The sequence below is a fragment of the Pectinophora gossypiella genome, chromosome 8 (assembly GCF_024362695.1).
Source record: "Pectinophora gossypiella chromosome 8, ilPecGoss1.1, whole genome shotgun sequence".
Lineage (NCBI taxonomy): Eukaryota > Metazoa > Arthropoda > Insecta > Lepidoptera > Gelechiidae > Pectinophora > Pectinophora gossypiella.
In genome coordinates, this window is record NC_065411.1 from 11,025,015 (window position 1) to 11,043,477 (window position 18,463).

At 37.2% G+C, this 18,463-nt stretch overlaps 2 protein-coding genes across 2 annotated transcripts; one reads left to right on the plus strand and one right to left on the minus strand.

Annotated features, from left to right (window-relative positions):
• Positions 1-13,520: 13,520 nt before the first annotated feature.
• On the plus strand, positions 13,521-15,531 carry LOC126368797 (ribosomal L1 domain-containing protein CG13096-like). The gene is made up of 5 exons (XM_050012952.1): positions 13,521-13,984; positions 14,108-14,246; positions 14,372-14,798; positions 14,980-15,136; positions 15,398-15,531. The coding sequence occupies exons 1-5, from the start codon at positions 13,602-13,604 to the stop codon at positions 15,477-15,479; spliced, it is 1,188 nt and encodes a 395-aa protein (XP_049868909.1). The 5' UTR covers positions 13,521-13,601; the 3' UTR covers positions 15,480-15,531.
• On the minus strand, positions 15,476-17,656 carry LOC126368794 (nibrin). Its single transcript, XM_050012949.1, has one exon. The coding sequence runs from the start codon at positions 17,534-17,536 to the stop codon at positions 15,653-15,655; it is 1,884 nt and encodes a 627-aa protein (XP_049868906.1). The 5' UTR covers positions 17,537-17,656; the 3' UTR covers positions 15,476-15,652.
• Between the last annotated feature and the right edge of the window lie 807 nt (positions 17,657-18,463).

An 18,463-nucleotide genomic window follows, 5' to 3' on the forward strand; every position in this document is an offset into this window, starting at 1 on the left:
AAGATCGGCGGGGCCTCACCCGCACGTGTGAACACTCCCGAGCCTGTCACGCTGGAAAGTATTTTTAGTGAAATACGCGAATTGAAACTGCAGCTAGCTGGATTGCCGATGCTAGTGGAAGACGTCAAAACTATCAAAGCCGAGTTGGTAGAACTGAAAACGTCGTTCGAGTTTCACAGCGTAAAACTCGAAGCATGCGATAAGCGGCTGAGCACTGTGGAGGTCGGCATGTTGGAGGTAACAAAACTGCAAGATTCGCTGCTTTCCACTGAGAATCAGATCGCGTGTCTAAAAAAGGAGTTGGCCGAGAGGGATCAATGGTCGCGACTTAACAATGTCGAAATTAAAGGTGTACCTTTGAAGAAAGATGAGAACTTATTCTTGATCACCGAAACTTTGGCGAAGGAAGTTGGTTGCACCTTTCCTCGATCGCAAATCAACTATATCGCTAGAATACCAACCCATGGATCTAAAGAAAAGTCTATCATTGTTAGCTTCTTGAATAGATACGTGAAAGAGGATTTTATAGCTGCGGCCCGCGCACGTGCCAAGAAAACCCTTACTGCTGCCGACATCGGATTCCAGGGCAATACACATCCTGTTTTCGTCAACGATCATCTTACTCCCCAGTCGAAGATTTTACTTACTAAAACGAAGTCCTTGGCCGACAAGAAGAATTATTCCTACATTTGGGTAAAGTTTGGTAAAATACATGTGCGGAAAAACGACGAGTCACAAGTATTTATTGTCTCCAAGGAGAGCGATTTAAACAAAATTACATAAATGATTGTTTAGTTTTCATACTTCACTTTGCTCTATTAATTAACTTAATTTCTTGGCTTACTTTAGTAAATGTCAAATATTATCACTTCTCATACTTTTTTACGCTAATATTTGCACTATTATGTTACACTAGCATTTATAATTATCAAATGTTTGTTACCCCTGTACTATCTATTGACTTGACGCCTCGTTATTGTTCGCGACTATATGCTATACCTATCGTCGCTCAAAACCGGTCCATTCAACTGAATGCAATATACTCGTATCTTATATCTGCCTCGCTTTTTCTTACATTCATTACAATTAGGTTTACTTGCTCGCACGCTCGCCTTACTGTTGCTACGCAATACCTTTTCTTGACGATTATTACCTACCAGCGACCATTCTTATCTATTCGTTGGAAATTTCTAAATTACTGTGTTAGTTTCTCGCTTTGTTATGGTTTGTTTCTTGGCCGATTGTTTTATATCATATTAAGCTATCTTATTTATTTATTTTTTGCTACTATTGTGATGTTATTATCCTTTAATTGCAATGCTTGATCGCAATCTCAATATATATTATCAGAATGCAAGGGGTTTACGTACTAAGACTGCAACATTTTATCGAAACGTTTGCAGTTGTAATTACGACGTCATTATAATTACGGAGACATGGTTGCTTGACTCAATCAAGGATGCTGAGTTGTTTGATGGAAGGTATGTGGTTTGGAGACGAGACCGTGACTATGCCTTTACTCAGCAAACGAAAGGCGGAGGGGTTCTTATAGCTATACGCAGGGACATCCCGGTCACCCCGCAGCCCACCTTTAACTCATGCGCTGAGGACTTATGGCTTACATTGTCTGTTAAATACAACGGTAGCAGGTCGCCCATAAAGCTTAACACTTGTGTGCTTTACTTATGCGAACAAAACTTGGGTTATTCTTTTTCGCAACAGGTACATAACTATTTTACCAAACTCGACGAAGTTGTAACCGTTAACCCGGAGGATAAATTTCTTGTAGTGGGTGATTTCAACATGAGTGACATAGAGTGGACGCCTAGCAATTACGATGACAATGTGTTGATACCCTCTAACTTCAGAACTGATTGTGAAGTCCGCTTAGTGGATGAGATGAATGCTCTTGATTTAAGTCAATATAATGGAATTAAAAACTCTTACGGTAGGACTCTCGATCTCGTATTGGCTAACGACTGTGTTACAGTCCGGGATTGCAGTAGTGACCCTCTAGTTCCTGTTGATATGCATCACGGCGCCCTCTCAATGCAGTTAGACTTTGTTAAATGGGACCCATTAATTACAGCTCCATATACTAGGTTTCTTTTTGATCGGGGAGACTACAAATCTATTAATAAAGAAATTTCTAATATTGACTGGCACGCTGAACTGTCCATTAATTCTTTGGACGACGCTGTGGGTGTTTTTTACAGCATTTTTGAAAGGTTAAGAGATAAGTATGTACCGTCTAAACTTATAAAGAATAGTTCGTACCCTAATTGGTACTCGTCAACCTTAAAGAGAGTTATCAAAGAAAAATTTAAATATTTATGCAAATATCGAGTTTACGGAAACCGTTCGGACGAGCAGTCTTACAAACTACTGCGGGACCGTGTTAAGATTTTAGAATTAAAATGTTACAATGACTATATTGGTACTGTGGAAAAATCTATTGAAAAAAACCCCAAGTTTTTTTGGTCGTATCTTAAATCGAAATCAAAATCCAATACAATGCCTAGTAGCTTAAATTATGATGATATTGTAGTTAACACTGGAAACTCCATATGTGATGCTTTTTCGTCTTATTTCCAATCTAATTTCTTGACCACAACAAGCCATCAAATCGATCCTCAAATTTCCAACTCCTGCTCCACTGTCTTTGATATTTCATCTATTCAAATCGACACAGATACTATTATAAGCCTTCTTCAAAAACTTGACACTTCTAAATCAGCTGGACCAGACCATTTGCCGGCTATTTTTCTCGTTAACTGCGCTAAAACCTTAGCGGTTCCATTGAGCATTCTTTTTAAACGATCTTTAGCCGAGGGTGTTGTACCCAGTCTTTGGAAACAAGCTTTTATTACGCCAGTTCATAAGAAAGGGCCTAAGACTGAAGTAACCAATTACCGTCCCATATCCAAGTTGTGCATAGTATCAAAAGTTTTTGAGAAAATAATTTATAGTCAGGTTTACCCAGCATTAAAAAATTCATTTGCTCCATCCCAACACGGTTTTTTGACGGGTCGATCAACTGTGTCTAATCTTGTGTTACTTAATGCCTTCGTGACCGAAGTTATGGATATGGGCAGCCAGGTCGATGTCGTTTACACAGACTACAGTAAGGCTTTTGATCGAATTCAGCATGATCTACTTCTATTGAAATTACAAAAAATAGGTATCAGCGGGGACTTGCTAAGGTGGTTCGCTTCCTATATTGATAATCGTTCACAAGCGGTTGTTATTAATAACTACATATCTAGCTGGGTCACAGTCCCAAGTGGTGTTCCCCAGGGTTCGTTGTTAGGCCCTCTGTTGTTTATTGTCTTCGTAAATGACATCGACCTCTGTTTCCGTACTTCCCAACTACTATGTTTCGCAGACGACATGAAAATTTATGCGCGTGTTTCGTCGGTGGCTGATGCTGATAACCTACAAGCTGATCTCGTACGTTTGGAGGAGTACTGTTGTTTAAATCAATTAGATCTCAATCCTACCAAATGCAGTGTTGTGACTTTCAGTCGTAAACGCAACTTAATATCGCATAGTTATAAGATTAAAGACAAAATTCTTCTAAGACAGTCTACCGTGCGCGATCTCGGAGTCATTCATGACTCCAAGCTATTATTTGAGAGCCACATTGATAACATTGTGGCTAAGGCATCTAAAGCACTTGGATTTGTTAAACGTAGCTGTAAGGAGTTCACGCAAATTAAAACATTCAAAATTTTGTATTGCTCTTTAGTTCGCAGTAACCTGGAGTATGCGTCTCAAATTTGGAACCCCAGATACGCAACTTACGTTGATCGTATCGAAAGTATACAGAAAAAGTTTGTTCGCTACTTATGTTATCGTAGTAACGACCGCTATGAGTCTGCTGGTTACTACGACCAGTGTAGAAAACATCACCTTCTTCCACTGATGAAACGTCGAGAAATTGCCGATCTGATATTTTTGCTAAAAGTTGCTTGTAATTCAATAGACTGCTCAGAACTTCTATCGCAAATCTCCATCAGAGTCCCTAACAGGACCCTCAGGTTCCACCAACCCCTTTCTCTGCCTTCGGCCTCAACAAACTATAGACAGAACACCTATGTATGGCGAGCGTGTAATAATTTCAATAAACTTTGTAAGGAAATTGATCTTGACTTGTTTAACACCGGTTTTGCAGCGGCGAGGAGATTACTCAGTCAAAGGTTTTTTGATGCCTAATCTTCTTTTTATGTTCTTTATTTTAACTTTAATTTGCCTGTGCACAACTCTCTAATATCATTTTTACTAGTTTAAGATTATCAGTGGAAACCTGTAATTAGTTTTCAACTGTTATGTTTTTTGTCTACTTTCTGTATTTTATAACTGTTGGTTTTCCTTAAATAAAATAAATAAATAAAATAAATAAATAAATAAATAATTTTCCTCAAATACTAAGCTAGTATTAACTAGGTAACAGACAAGGCAAATGGAATTGTTGTAGAGCAAATAGAAATACTGAATGTAGTGTAGTCATTACCAGGAAGTGTGCGGCGGAATGCAAATAACATTCACGTTCACAAAGAACATGCAACATTTAGTGCTTCCTATCAGTATACCCGTAACGCCAAGTAGAGCCGCGCTAATCTACATAAAGCTACGTCAAAAAAAAACATAAATTAATTTAGCATTCTCCACTAGTTTTCCAACGCATGCATGCGAGTATTTTTAATATTCTCGACATGAATAAATCAAGTCTTATGACTTTTATTTCCTGCAAAGTACATAATGTATAGAAATTCAAAATTGAAACACTTAGATTAAGTACTTAATAAAAAACCGGGACTATTATGCACACGGTAGTTAACGGTGCTCATTACAGGACATTACAGGCTGATCACCTGATTCTCCGAAAGTAAGATGATCCATGCTTTGGAAGAATAGAATTGAATAGAATAGAAAAAGTTTACTATAAAAGGACGCCACATACAAAAAAAAGACAACAACATCATATCTTTCCACAAAAACAATTACAAAAAAGCAGGATGTTTGTCGAAATGATCATAAGGTGGTGGTGGACGTCCTGAGATAAAAGGGCCTCACTCAGCACAAGTCGCGGCGTGAACCACGACGCTGATATTATGTGGAAGACACGTTAAGCCGTTGGTCCCGGATACTACTTACTGATATAAGTAAGTAGTCATTTCAGGGGCCTTTGGCGGCTCTATAGTAACCCTGACACCAGGGTTGAGGAGGTTGGTATTCCATCTCACAACCCACACGATAGAAGAAGAACGGCGCTCGGTGAGGCGCGGATACTCAGTTCACCCTGTGACGGATGAACTGGCTACCCCTAATTAGGATATAGTCGTGAGTTTATGTATGTTAATGTTTATATACATATATACATCATCATCATCAATTTAAGAGCCACGCTCTTGTCTGTGTTGCATTTTCCATTCCAGTCTATCAAAGGCCAATTCCTTGACTTCCCTATAAGACACGACGTTAACCTACATATATAAATACATACACAAATTCACTCCTATTTCCCACCGGGGGTAAGCAGACTATGGAATATAATATACGGTTATGTTTACAGAAACAACCTTCATGACTCTTGTTTAGCCTTGTTATTAGTTAGATCACGGGACAGGCTGGGTAGATTGTAACATTGTAGGCGATTTACATGTGTCAAGAACTCATTCAAAACAGATAATCTACACCAACCATACAACATGCAATATTTAGTACTTCCTTTTAGTAACTACCCAACGGCACGTGGCTTACACTCCGTACTGCGGCCGTCGCGTACCAATGAGCACAGACACCTCATGACAGCTTAATTATTCCGTTTGTCGGCGCCCACCACTACCACCCGCCCAGTGGCGTAGCTAGGTAACCAATAGACCTGCGGCAAAAAAAATGGGACCTCCTAATCTGTACTATATATACCCCGTTAAAAATTGTTAGATTGGCATGACAGCTGTCAGAACAATACATTTTCCTGATTAATGTGCCAATTTTTATCGAAATCGGCAGTTTAGGCGTGAAAAGGTGACAAACGAACAGACGCAGTTATTCCCATTAATACTAACTTAGTATGGATTCTGAAGGTTTCTGAGACACTGAAGTCTCCGAGGTCAGAGTAAGTGTGAAGTTTCCTGTTAAGGGTCCGAGGGCCCCCCTGAGTTTGAAGGCCCCAGTACACCGCTTAGCCTTCCGACAGCTACGCTACTGCCCCCCTCGCCCCCACTCCCATAGAAACAAGTTTTTCTTCTTTATTTCATTAATTACCTAGCTGACTATAATCCCTACCAATACTAAAGCAGTATTCATATTATGTAGGGGAGAACGAGATAATCGAAATCCAAGTAGGAGTCGCGGGCCGTAAGCTAGTTTGATTACTATACTTATCACTTTTAAGGACAGAACGTGTAATGATGTTCCGATTCCAAGGTGCCATACTATCTGTTGGCATCCCCAACAAAATTATATTTGCTTTCCTTCTTCTTTCACAATCTGCATAACTGACGTGTATCGTGTGTTGAACTTTAAACTATAAAAATTAATAAAAGTGCCGTTAATAACACTGTCCAGCTGTATTATTCCATCGAGAAGAGCATCGCCAACACCTAGATTCCCACACTATCTATCAATGACCCATGGTCTCTGCCTGTGAAATGGTTAAAATATATTCGGCCGACTACTGAGCACAACTACAGGGAGGTGTAGACTCGACCTTACTGGCCTGTTATCCCAATAAATACTATATGTATAAGCTTCTATTAGTATGTATTTATTGAAGCCAATCCCAAATGGTTTGTTAATAAATAGTGATTAAACTTAGTCAAATGAGACTCTTTTTAGAAATATCAGACCGAAAATATACATATAATTTATCTTTGACCCATTAAATAACTTATTGTCCCAGATATTATTATGACATCATCACTAATTTAAGAGCCACGCTCTTGTCAGTGTAGCATTCTCCATGCTACTTTTTAGGGAAAAATAGGGCAGTGGTTTCCCTCTTGCCTTCCGCCCCAAACCCCAGTACCCAGATATGACAGTTATTAATATTATTTCAGGACAAAAGAAGTGTAAATACGTGGCTGCTGGGATAGAAGTATCTACTAGAATAATACTATTTTTACGGTTTCCAAAAGTTGATCCAAAAGTCTGGAAACTTTCGAGCGCTGCTCTGTAATTCCTTTAGCCGAGGTACGTACGGTCGGCGCCAAAAGAAAATTTCATCTTAATAAAAAGACTTCATTTATTTATTTTTTAAGTTGGAAGTTTTATTGCAAGTGAACAAAGAACTCAATTGTATTAAATGAACTCCTTCAGAACGTCATTATTATTTTCTGGGAGATTGTTATAGTTTGACATGCAGATTTACCTCGGAATTCACGGATAAAATAAGCTTATATATTTTGGTGGCAACTGTACGTAAGGTGTTTGTAGAGTGGATGGCGTTTTATTTGCGAATCTGAGCAAAGTTTAGCGCAAATCCCTTTCAGCTTTAGGTTCTCTGCGACGACCAACTAAATGTTCATTTAGAGTGGGACTTTACGTGCCATTGGAGACTGACGGACGATGTGATTAGCATCTGATTTATAAAGGGGAATTGAGTGCTGCTTCACGCTTTACTTTTCATTAAGTTTGTTCCACGACAGAACTGAGAAAAAATTGTTCAAATCAAACTGCAAACTGACAATAAAGGCATATCAGCGTTTCCATCATCATAAGGACCTATCGAGAGTATTTGTGATGACTAATGCATGTACTATATTATATTTACAATTAACCTCTGTAGAGCATTGATTCGACTAACCGATCATAAATTAGTTACGTTTACGAGTGTCTCTCTACTGACATAATGGGACTCGATTGGTGGAAATCATGGCGAGGGGTGCGGTCTCTTGAAGTGGGGTAAATAAGCTCCGGCATATCGTGGGTACTTACATGTAATACATCTGAAGAGAATTATTGACAGTATTACAGCATGAAAACTCGGAGTAAAATTGTTTTACAAAGTCTTCTATCGTGTGGGTTATGAGGCGGATTACCTACCCCTTCAACCCTGGTGTCAGGGTTATTATTGAGCCGCCAAAGGCCCGTGATCTGACTCATATAACGACTACGTACTTACGTCAGTAAGTACTAATCGAGACCAATGGCCTTTTCAGGCACGGATCATCTTACTTTCGGACAAACGGGTGATCAGCTTGCAATGTCCTAACCAAACCAGGGCCCACAATGTGTTTTTGTGATTGTCTCCACCGGGATTCGAACCCAGGATCTCAGGATCGAGAGACCAACGCTCAACCTCTGGACCACAAAGACCGTTATAAATGTAAGTAAGTACCTATATTATATGAGGAGCTCGGTGGCGCAGCGGTTAACGCGCTCGGTCTGCGATTGTTCAAGTTAAACAACTTTCGCAAAGACCGGTCATAGGATGGGTGACCACAAAAAAAAAGTTTTCATCTCGAACTCCTCCGTGCTTCGGAAGGCACGTTAAGCTGTTGGTTCCGGCTGCATTAGCAGTCGTTAATAACCACCAATCCGCACTGGGCCCGCGTGGTGGTTTAAGGCCCGATCTCCCTATCCATCCATAGGGAAGGCCCGTGCCCCAGCAGTGGGGACGTTAATGGACTGGTGATGATGAAGTACCTATATTAGACTACAAGACTACATTTCACACAACTTTACATAATATTAGTAGGCACCCGCGATGCACTTTACCACCCTTAGGTAGCTACTTAAATGTATTTATTTATTGTTTTATTTTAGTAAAAATAATGAGATATTTATATTTATGTGTTAATATAAATTAACACATAAATACAATAAAAGTAAATAATAATAATATTTTTTTTTTTTTTTAATATATACCTTATACCTTCAAAGAAGCGATCTTTACATTGAAACCCACTTTTAACAATTTTCAATTTAAACCTGGAGACAATACAGTTATGTTATTTTGAATTTCAAACACGTTATTGGAGTAAGCAATGTAAACATCTCAGGGCTTCATGAATTATGTAACTATAGCACCTACTTTCCATTCCAAAATATGAGAGACCAAGATTATTTATCAATTGCAGTTTATAGATGTAGGTCTCGTACTAAGACACTGTACTAGTACTAAGGAACCATGGGCAAAGGATTAATAGTTCGAAAACCAAAACCAAATAAACTCACTTTATTATAGACATATTACTAGATTTAGTTTGTATGCTAGAACAGTCTTTTTGTCGCCTAAATCTAAGTTTAGTAAATTAGAAACGTCATTTTAAAATGACATACGTCAACTAAAATGTGCCGCCAGAATACTAATCCGGTTAATTTTAGATAAAATAGATAGATAGTAAGTTTGCCTGCAACAATCGGCACTATGTCAAATATAGCTGTTCGTCTCGTTTGCCATAAAATCGGCAACCATTGAGGTAAACGTGTGATTTGGTTACAACGGCTTAGAAATCGACTAAGGATTACGTGTTCCCTGACCTTTCCTTGGTTTAAGTTAAACATACATACATACATACATAAACTCACGCCTATTTCCCACCGGGGTAAGCAGAGACTATAGAATTCCATTTGCTTCGATCCTGACACACTTCTCTTGCTTGCTTGCTTGTTTTCTTGTTAAGTTAAAAAACTTAAAAATATTAAGTTCGTTTCTTAACTTAATAAACTTAACTTACTATCTTCCCTTATTAAGTTCCGTTTTCTATACGATTATATAAGTTGAGTTAGTGGGACCTATACGTACTAATGTAGGCTGTTTATTTCTAAAAAATAAAAACAAACCAAATACTTACAAAATATTCTTTATAAGTACATTGGTAGTTTATTATAAATTAATGACTTTCTTTCGGAAAACCTTGAAACATCTTACGAATTATGAATTCCAATAACATTGTGTACGTAAACAAGGGAAAATTTTCATGGCTTCATGAATTATGTAATATTGGCAAAACAACAGAAACAGGAACATTTTTAAGTAAGTACTTGAGTACAGGATAAGGAATGGAGTATGTGTCAACATTAAGTTCCATACCAAGGCACACTCCGGACAAGTCATCCAAAAAAAACTCTATTGAAATGTAGGTGACGCAAAGAGAACCGGTTAGTAATTTGAGTTTAAGGCCCCAGGTATTTTGAATGCTTTCACGTGAGATCGCGCTAAGAGAATTCAACTCACCAGACATGAATCGACTTCCGGCGAACCTGTGTACTATTGTAAGTTTGGTCATGCCATGCATGTCCCTTTCCGATTAATGAGTACAGACACGTGTCCAGTAATTGGTATGTCATATTGTTCGCAATCCCCTAAGAATAATGGAAGAATTGTCTAAAAGAATTTTCTAATCTTCTTGTTAAGTTTTTCACGTGTGGTATTCTAAACAGCTGTATTAACTTTGTGCCTAATTACTTAATGACACCGCCACATACTCTTTAGTTAGATATTAGTAGTTAGATATTAATAGTTAGATATTTATAATATTATTAGAATAAGGCACCTAGAGTCGCCTCTTTTATATTGCCGTACCCTTGCAGGGCGTCACATGTAGCTTTTTACTATGTTCCACCTTAATTTATGTTTGTGACATGCAATAAATAAATGAATATGAATCTCAATAAAATTGACATCATGAGCAATGGACGATTACTTCGGAGGGCGGCCGTATAATATTTTGATTAAAAATCATTAAGAGGCAAATCGCTTGAGATTTAGGTCAAATGAGCTCATCAATGCAAAGAATATTAAGTAAGTACTTACTTATAAGGAAATAAGATTATATTTAGTACTTACTAAAAGATCTATTTTCTATAAAATATGAACGACCAATCTTCTTCTATCGTGTGGGTTGTGAGGTGGAGTACCAACCTCATCAACCCTGGTGTCAGGGTTACTATTGAGCTGCCCAAAGGCCCCTGACATGACTAAAGTAACAACTACGTACTTACATCAGTAAGTAGTAACCGGAATCAACGGCTTAACGTGCCTTCCGAAGCACGGATCATCTTACTTTCGGAAAATCAGATGATCAACCTGTAATGTCCTAACCAAACTAGGGAACCACAAAGGAATTTTTGTGATATGTCCCCACCGGGAATCGAACCCAAGACCACCGGATCGTGAGCCCATCGCTCAACCACTGGACCACGGAGGTCGAACGAACAATTTAAATGTAGGTACTTATACCAATTTTTCTATGCAAATACAACAATACACTACAAAACAAGGACTCGACCGCCTCTTCGCAGTTCGCTTACTACATAACAACGGAAACCTGTAAACATGTTTTCCTTTGACTGCGCACTAAGTAGTACCTACTCATACAGGTTTAGTTAAATGCAATCCCAGATTAACCCATAAGCAAAATAAGCAATGGAGAATGTTCACTATTTTTGAATTTTAAGTTTCTGTAATCTCATTTGAAAATAAAAAATATGTGTGATAGAATTATTTTGATACGTCTTGAGCTAAAGGCTCATGGCTCATGTAACGACTACTAACTTACATCAGCAAATAGTAACCGGGACCAATGGCTTAACGTGCCTTCCGAAGCACGGATCATTATCATTATCTTAAATATTCATTATCTTACATACATATTATTATTATTCTTTCGTATGAGCTTTTCAATAACTAAACTTTAACAACTTTTAAAAAGTGCACATATTTGATGCCAAAAATGTGCCTTTCCTAAAGTGTACATAAATTATATAAATAATTAGTTATCTGTATTATTGCTATGTTATTTTGAAATGTAAAACTAGTGTTATAAGTTTTCATAACGTTCAACCGGCGAAACATTGTAAATTATATGTAAGTACTATGAACTTGACTGTGTCAGTTACTTAGTGATTTAATACTTATATCAAATAAAGAACTTTGAAAAACAAACAAACAATAAATTAGTAAACTTATTGCTTATTCTTCTTCGTTGTGTTGATACTTATGTTGTCGCAGTGCTATCGAGAATTACTTACCTACATAACGCAGACGAATATGAATATACCTTAATTCAGCAGAAGGCAAATAATTATGGAATTAAGAAAAGAAAATAGAACGTATTCAAATATCCTTAAACAAAATAAAGTCAAGTTTAAAAGAAAAAAAAACGAAAGCCAGTAAAGCGCAGATTCGGGGATAAAAGTGCGACACAAATGATATCCGCACAACTGCATTTTCTCCTCAGGTGTTCTCTTTTGGATATCTGCCAGAAATCCAAAGCAATATCGCGCCTCTTTAATTTGTGTGGTGAGAGCGCGGGCGGCAACCAAGCCCAAAGCAATTTTAACATCTCTTTTCTTAAACTAAGTTTAAATCTCTACGTAGACTTTTTTAATAAAACGCCTATTATTATACTTCTTTTTTTTTTCAAGAAGTTTAAACAAATCACCGCCTTATCTTCAATCATCTTAAAATGCAAATGGTAGTGGGCGTACAAAGAAGTTTCGGTAAAATAAATAGAAGTGTGATTTTTTTCCCACAGTAAATATTTTCTGTCTACCTGCTCCGCGGAGGTCCGTGTTGCTCTACCTATATTTAACAGATAAACTTATTGAAAGTGAAATCGATTAATGAAGTCGATTATATGAAATTGCTATATTGAACGCGACCCTATGAATGTCATTTTGGCGTTGTGAGGCGCCATTCAAGAAAAAAAAGGCTTTTCGGCGGGAAACGGGAACGGGACAGTTGCTTTCTTCATTGAGTAATCTAAATAATTAATACGAAGTGGTGTTTTGTGGTTAATGATCGCATTAAGTTAGTTGGAAGACATTCGCGAGTGTTATTATATTGGAGTATTCAATAAACAAAGTGTATCTGCCTATTTTCGCTTCGTGCCGGGAAGCCGCTTCATAACTCAAAAGTTTATGCGGACTTTTGAGTTAATTCGTTTGGGGTTCGGAGTAGGAGTCTACTCCGAGGGTGGGGGCTAAGGTTTCATCATCATCACCTTTCATCATTTCATTAATCATCAAGAAAAAAAATACGTCAGACATGGCTGTATGGGCATAGTTCCCTTTGCCTTACCCTTCGGGGAAAACCCTCAAACCAAAACAAAAAAAAAAACAAGAAAAAAAAGGCGTTGTCAGGTTTTCGGCGGGAAACGGGAACGGGACAGTTGCTTTCTTCATTGAGTAATCTAAATAATTAATACGAAGTGGTGTTTTGTGGTTAATGATCGCATTAAGTTAGTTGGAAGACATTCGCGAGTGTTATTATATTGGAGTATTCAATAAACAAAGTGTATCTGCCTATTTTCGCTTCGTGCCGGGAAGCCGCTTCATAACTCAAAAGTTTATGCGGACTTTTGAGTTAATTCGTTTGGGGTTCGGAGTAGGAGTCTACTCCGAGGGTGGGGGCTTAGGTTTCATCATCATCACCTTTCATCATTTCATTAATCATCAAGAAAAAAAATACGTCAGACATGGCTGTATGGGCATAGTTCCCTTTGCCTTACCCTTCGGGGAATACCAAAACAAAAAAAAAAGGCGTTGTCAGTTTTGACATTGACAATTTTGAGTTGCGAATTTGAACACGCCGCGGCTGTGCTCAGCTCACGTGTTTTTATTCAGTATTTTCATAGATTATTATAAATATGGGCAAAAGTAACAAAATGATATCTGTAAAACAGGCAATGCCGAAGAAGATGAAGGCGAAAAAATTGCAGAAGCCTGCCAAAGTAGAAAAGAAGGTTAAATCGAAGCCGGTGAAAGAAATTGCGACCAAACTATTATCTGAGGAAAATCAAATTGCAAGAGAACCCCAAAGTCTCGTAAATGACATTAAACAGAAGAATAAAACTAAATACGTTATGCCCTCTAAAAGCATTACGGAAAAGCTTGTGAATCTATCTCTTAACGCATTGCAACAGTTGACTGTTCACTACAAGAAGAAAAATACAATCTTTGAAGACGAAACGCCAATTTTTGCTGAAATAAATTGTATTAAAATACAAAACACAAAAGGAAATGTTAAATTGTAAGTATAGAGTCAATTATAGTTTACTTCAAGCATTTAAATAGCACAGTTACTTTGTCTCGGTTGTTTGAGGTTATTTATTATATAAAACAACTTTATTAAATTTACATTTATTCTTCTCAGTGTGCTGCCTCACACAACAGTTGCGTCAACGGGTGAAGTTTGTTTGATAACACCAGACTTGAAAAAAGGCAAGAAGATTGACCATGAACCAACAGTGGACCACTGGGAAGAACTTCTTCGTAATGCTGGTGTCACTGCAGTAAGTACTTATGAATTGTCAATAATTAAATTTGTTTTTAATCTTATAATCAACCTCATCAATATCAACTTACTATAATTCTCTCATCTGTTGTGATTTGTATTATATGGAGATTTACATTACAGGTTAAAACTGTCATTCCAATGAGGCAACTTAGAGTAGAATATGATCAGTATGAACTCAAACGTCGCCTACTTACACAACATGACTTTATCATGGTGGACTCTAGGATATTGAGTCATGTGTCACATATACTTGGAAAGATGTTCTTTAAAAAACACAATATGTTGATACCTGTCAGGATAAATGAGAAAACTAGTCTCAAGAAAGATATTGATGTTGGTTTACGTACAGCAATGCTTCGCCTCAGTGAGGGCGCCACTTCGACTATTATTGTAGGCCATACTGGCATGCCACAGAAAGCTGTAAAGGAGAATATACTATCCCTGGTTCAACAATTCCACACTAAATTCCCAGGAGGAGAAGCCAACATTAGGTCCATTGCTTTGAAGCTACCACTGTCTTTGGCTCTGCCTCTTTATGTTACATTGAGTAAGTATAAATTGGTTATTTTTAAATGCTCATATGGCACTGCCACTAGGCAACGCAAATACATGTACCTGTATTTATAGTTTAAATGTCTGTTCATTAAGAATACCTATAAATTACATCTTACATTCAATAGAATGAAATTTCCATGTTGTCCATTTTGAAATTACTTTACAAATTGCAGGACCATCAAATACAGTTGTACCACCAAAGCTACACCACCAGAAGCCCAAGAACTTTACAGTGTTGGAAGACGAGCTGTCAACAATACCTGGCAGTACTGTTAGAGTAGCACCTGATGGCACAGTTCACGTGAAGAGAGGCCCAGTGAATGACATTGGGTAAATGTTATTTACATATTTAATTTTGGAAGGAAGGACAAATATTTTTATGTTATGGGCATGACCGGTTGTCCTTGTGATCACAATTACTTTTTATAACACAATTATGTAATTATGGCATAATGTAATTACATCAACCAGTCCTAATAATACTAATTATGTTTATGGGGACCAGTGAAGTAAAATATGGAAAAACCCATTTTTCACTTTTGGTATTGTAAAATTATTTATAATGTAGTAAAAATTAAATTATTTTTCCAGAGACATGGAAGAGGATGACGAGGAAGAGAATGGTGAGGAGGTCTCAAGTGATGAAGAGGCATTAGAAAAAGAAGAGGATTAGTGAATCAAATGTTACTATTGAAAATAAATGTAATTATACAAAATAATTATCATAGTGGCTATTCCTTTCCATTCATGCTAAAATCAAGAGTCATAATAGAATATTTGTTTACAAAACAAGTACTGTACTTAAACTAATTAATAAGAATAAAAAAGTATTGTATAACATAGAAATTAGTAGCTTTGTGACGTAATCTCTTCAGCAAGTGAATCTGGAATGACAATGCTCATGGATGACTTGGGGATTACTGTAACCTGCATCTTAACAGGCCACACCTTTCTGAATTTCTTGAAGTTCTTAGGCTTTCCCCCTTGATCACCTGATTCTTCAATTTGAATTGGTTCCTTTTTGACAATTAAATTTTTTCTCACTGTTATTATAGTTGTACCTAAATCTAGATCATTCATTTTGACGTCTAATTCATCAGGATCCTCTTTCTTAACTTTTACATTTTTATAATCTGATGACCAATTGGCCTGATTTTCCATAAGTTCTTTAAGTTTTGAACCCCTTAAAGCTGATATGTCTACACTATCATCTAACTTGCGCTTTTTCCCTTGAATACTCTCAGCATCCATCTCTTTCTTAATATAATTAATCTTATTGAACATTGTATTATTTGATGTATCTCCGGCTTCCTTATTCTTTTCTTCATCTTGAACAAAGTTAAACAAATCATCCTCATCATTTCCATTGTTTTGTTTGTTTTGTACTGGTTTGATAAAATTCAGTAATTTTTCAGATTTATCTCCATTACCATTTTCATGTGAATTGTTCTGGAAATTAAAGATATCATCATCATTGTCTACAGCCATCTTCTTACTTGGGTTCAGATTTTCATTGCTGTCATCGCTAAATTTCCTTTTAACACTTTCATTATTAGATATAGGTGAGTGGCTAACATTGGAGGCAAATTTTTTATTAGCTTTTGCTTCATCATCATCTTCTAATTTCCTTTTTGAGCTTGCAGGTGTCAAAGTTTCATTTATCACAACATTTTCATTATTGATTTTTTGTGTTGGTTCTTGAGATTCTTGAGCCAGAACATGTCCTGGCTTAGTGTTTTGAGCAGGTGTTTGTTTTATTACTTCAGTTGAGAAATTGAAATCTGGATTGCAATACTTATCAGTTGAACAATAGAGAACAGCTAATCCAATCTCAGCATCTGCAATGATTCTCTTTCCCTTACTTTTCAAATAGTTTATAATGTCATTGATTTGATTTCTTTGTGCTTGTGTTTCTTGAGAAGTATTATTGGTCAAATTATACTGGATCACTATCTTATTTTGTTCACAGAGAGAAGACTTTGACATCTGTGTTTCACTCAGTAATAAAGCAGTGCCAGAACATTGTGTCAATACAGTTTTGTACATGTCAAGTTGTCTTCTAGAGAAGAAAATAATTGTTTTTCCAGCAAACAACGATTTTCTCTCTGCATTTGGAAAGAAAGAAACATTTTCTTTGTTCAGTGTAGACTCCACCACATGAGGTGTGAATTTACAGGGATCTGGTAGTGATGTTTGATTTTTCACAGCATCCACACACTTGCTCCAGAATTCAGTTGTGACAATGTAGGAACCTTGCACTAATGCTAGGACAACTTTGATGGTGAGAGTAATTGCAGGCATTGTTAAATATGAACAAGTGTCATCCCACTCACTTTTGAAGGTTCCTGCCAAGTTACTCAAACACAGCTTCAAGTTCTGTAAGCTCTCACCTTTAAGAGTAGATGTACAAGTAACTAAACTCGTTGCATGGACCTTCCAGACGCTGTTGATTTTGCCAAACCTTACAATGTCATTGTTGTTTAGCTTCACCTTCGAATCACCAACTTTTTCAGTCATGTTGTTAACAAAAGTGCCGTATCTCGATCCCATGTCTTGCAAATACAATTTGTTCTCCGTAACTGCCAGAGTCGCATGTTTTCTACTGATCGATGCATCATCAGAAATAGCAAAGTTGCAAACCTGCGCATCAACGCTTCTTCCTATGGTTATTTCATTATTCGGTGTCACATACAGTATTCTAGGATCGTTGTCAGAAGTTAAGTACCACATCGTCGATGTTTGTTTGTATTATCAAGAATAACAAAAATTTTCAATTTTCATAGATAACCTCAAACTAATGACAGCAGCGGTAAACGACGCAAAGTAGGTACGCGAACGAACGCTTCTGGCTGCGAGTGCGAAACAGTGTTGCCAACTTTATTTTCACCAGCCCACCAAATCTCTCGAATCTCGAACCACCAGAATTTCACTAGATAAAATACATACATACATAAACTCACGCCTATTTCCCACCGGGGTAAGCAGAGACTATAGAATCACTAGACAACCCAAAGCCGAATCAGTGCAATCAGATCGTGGGATGTTTTTTCCCCCTCTTTAGCGCCGCGTCGTAGTTAAAGACGTGCTAGAGACAGGGTAAATTATTCAATTATTACTAAGAATGATTCCTTAATAATATACCATATAATTTGCACTTAGCAACTGGATCACCAGTGCTTTCGACTATTTGCAACCAATCCCTTAAAACTGGGTCACGTAACCAACAATCACGAAACTTTTGGATGTACTGTGGCTTAGGCATCTTGATCTTACTCAATATGAAACTTATTGTATGTATTATGTACTAATAAATAAACTTTATATTGGTTCTTTCGCTCAAGTAACTCATAAACCATATTCGGTTGTGTTAGTGGTTAAATTCGTCACTTACCGCTAACTGGAAGGACTCTAATCCACTAAAAAATCCACTAGCCACTAAAACTAATATTTTTTCGCCGAACCACATGTCTAAACCACCAGATCTAGTGGAAAATCTACTAAGTTGGCAATACTGGTGCGAAACAAACATACAGGGTTGCCAGACACGTATTATGGATTTCCCCTATTCTCTACAAATAAAATTCCCAAAACAGTAGTATTTCAACTATTATTTTATGAAGTATTATGAAGATTTAAGTTTCTTACGTTATAATACTA

Excerpts from the sequence above, each read along its gene's own strand:
- LOC126368794 (XM_050012949.1), bottom strand. The coding sequence starts at position 17,536 with ATGTGGTACTTAACTTCTGACAACGATCCTAGAATACTGTATGTGACA.
- LOC126368797 (XM_050012952.1), top strand. The coding sequence starts at position 13,602 with ATGGGCAAAAGTAACAAAATGATATCTGTAAAACAGGCAATGCCGAAG. Across the intron at positions 13,985-14,107 it reads ACAAAAGGAAATGTTAAATT|TGTGCTGCCTCACACAACAG; the intron begins GTAAGTATAGAG and ends TATTCTTCTCAG. Across the intron at positions 14,799-14,979 it reads GCCTCTTTATGTTACATTGA|GACCATCAAATACAGTTGTA; the intron begins GTAAGTATAAAT and ends TACAAATTGCAG.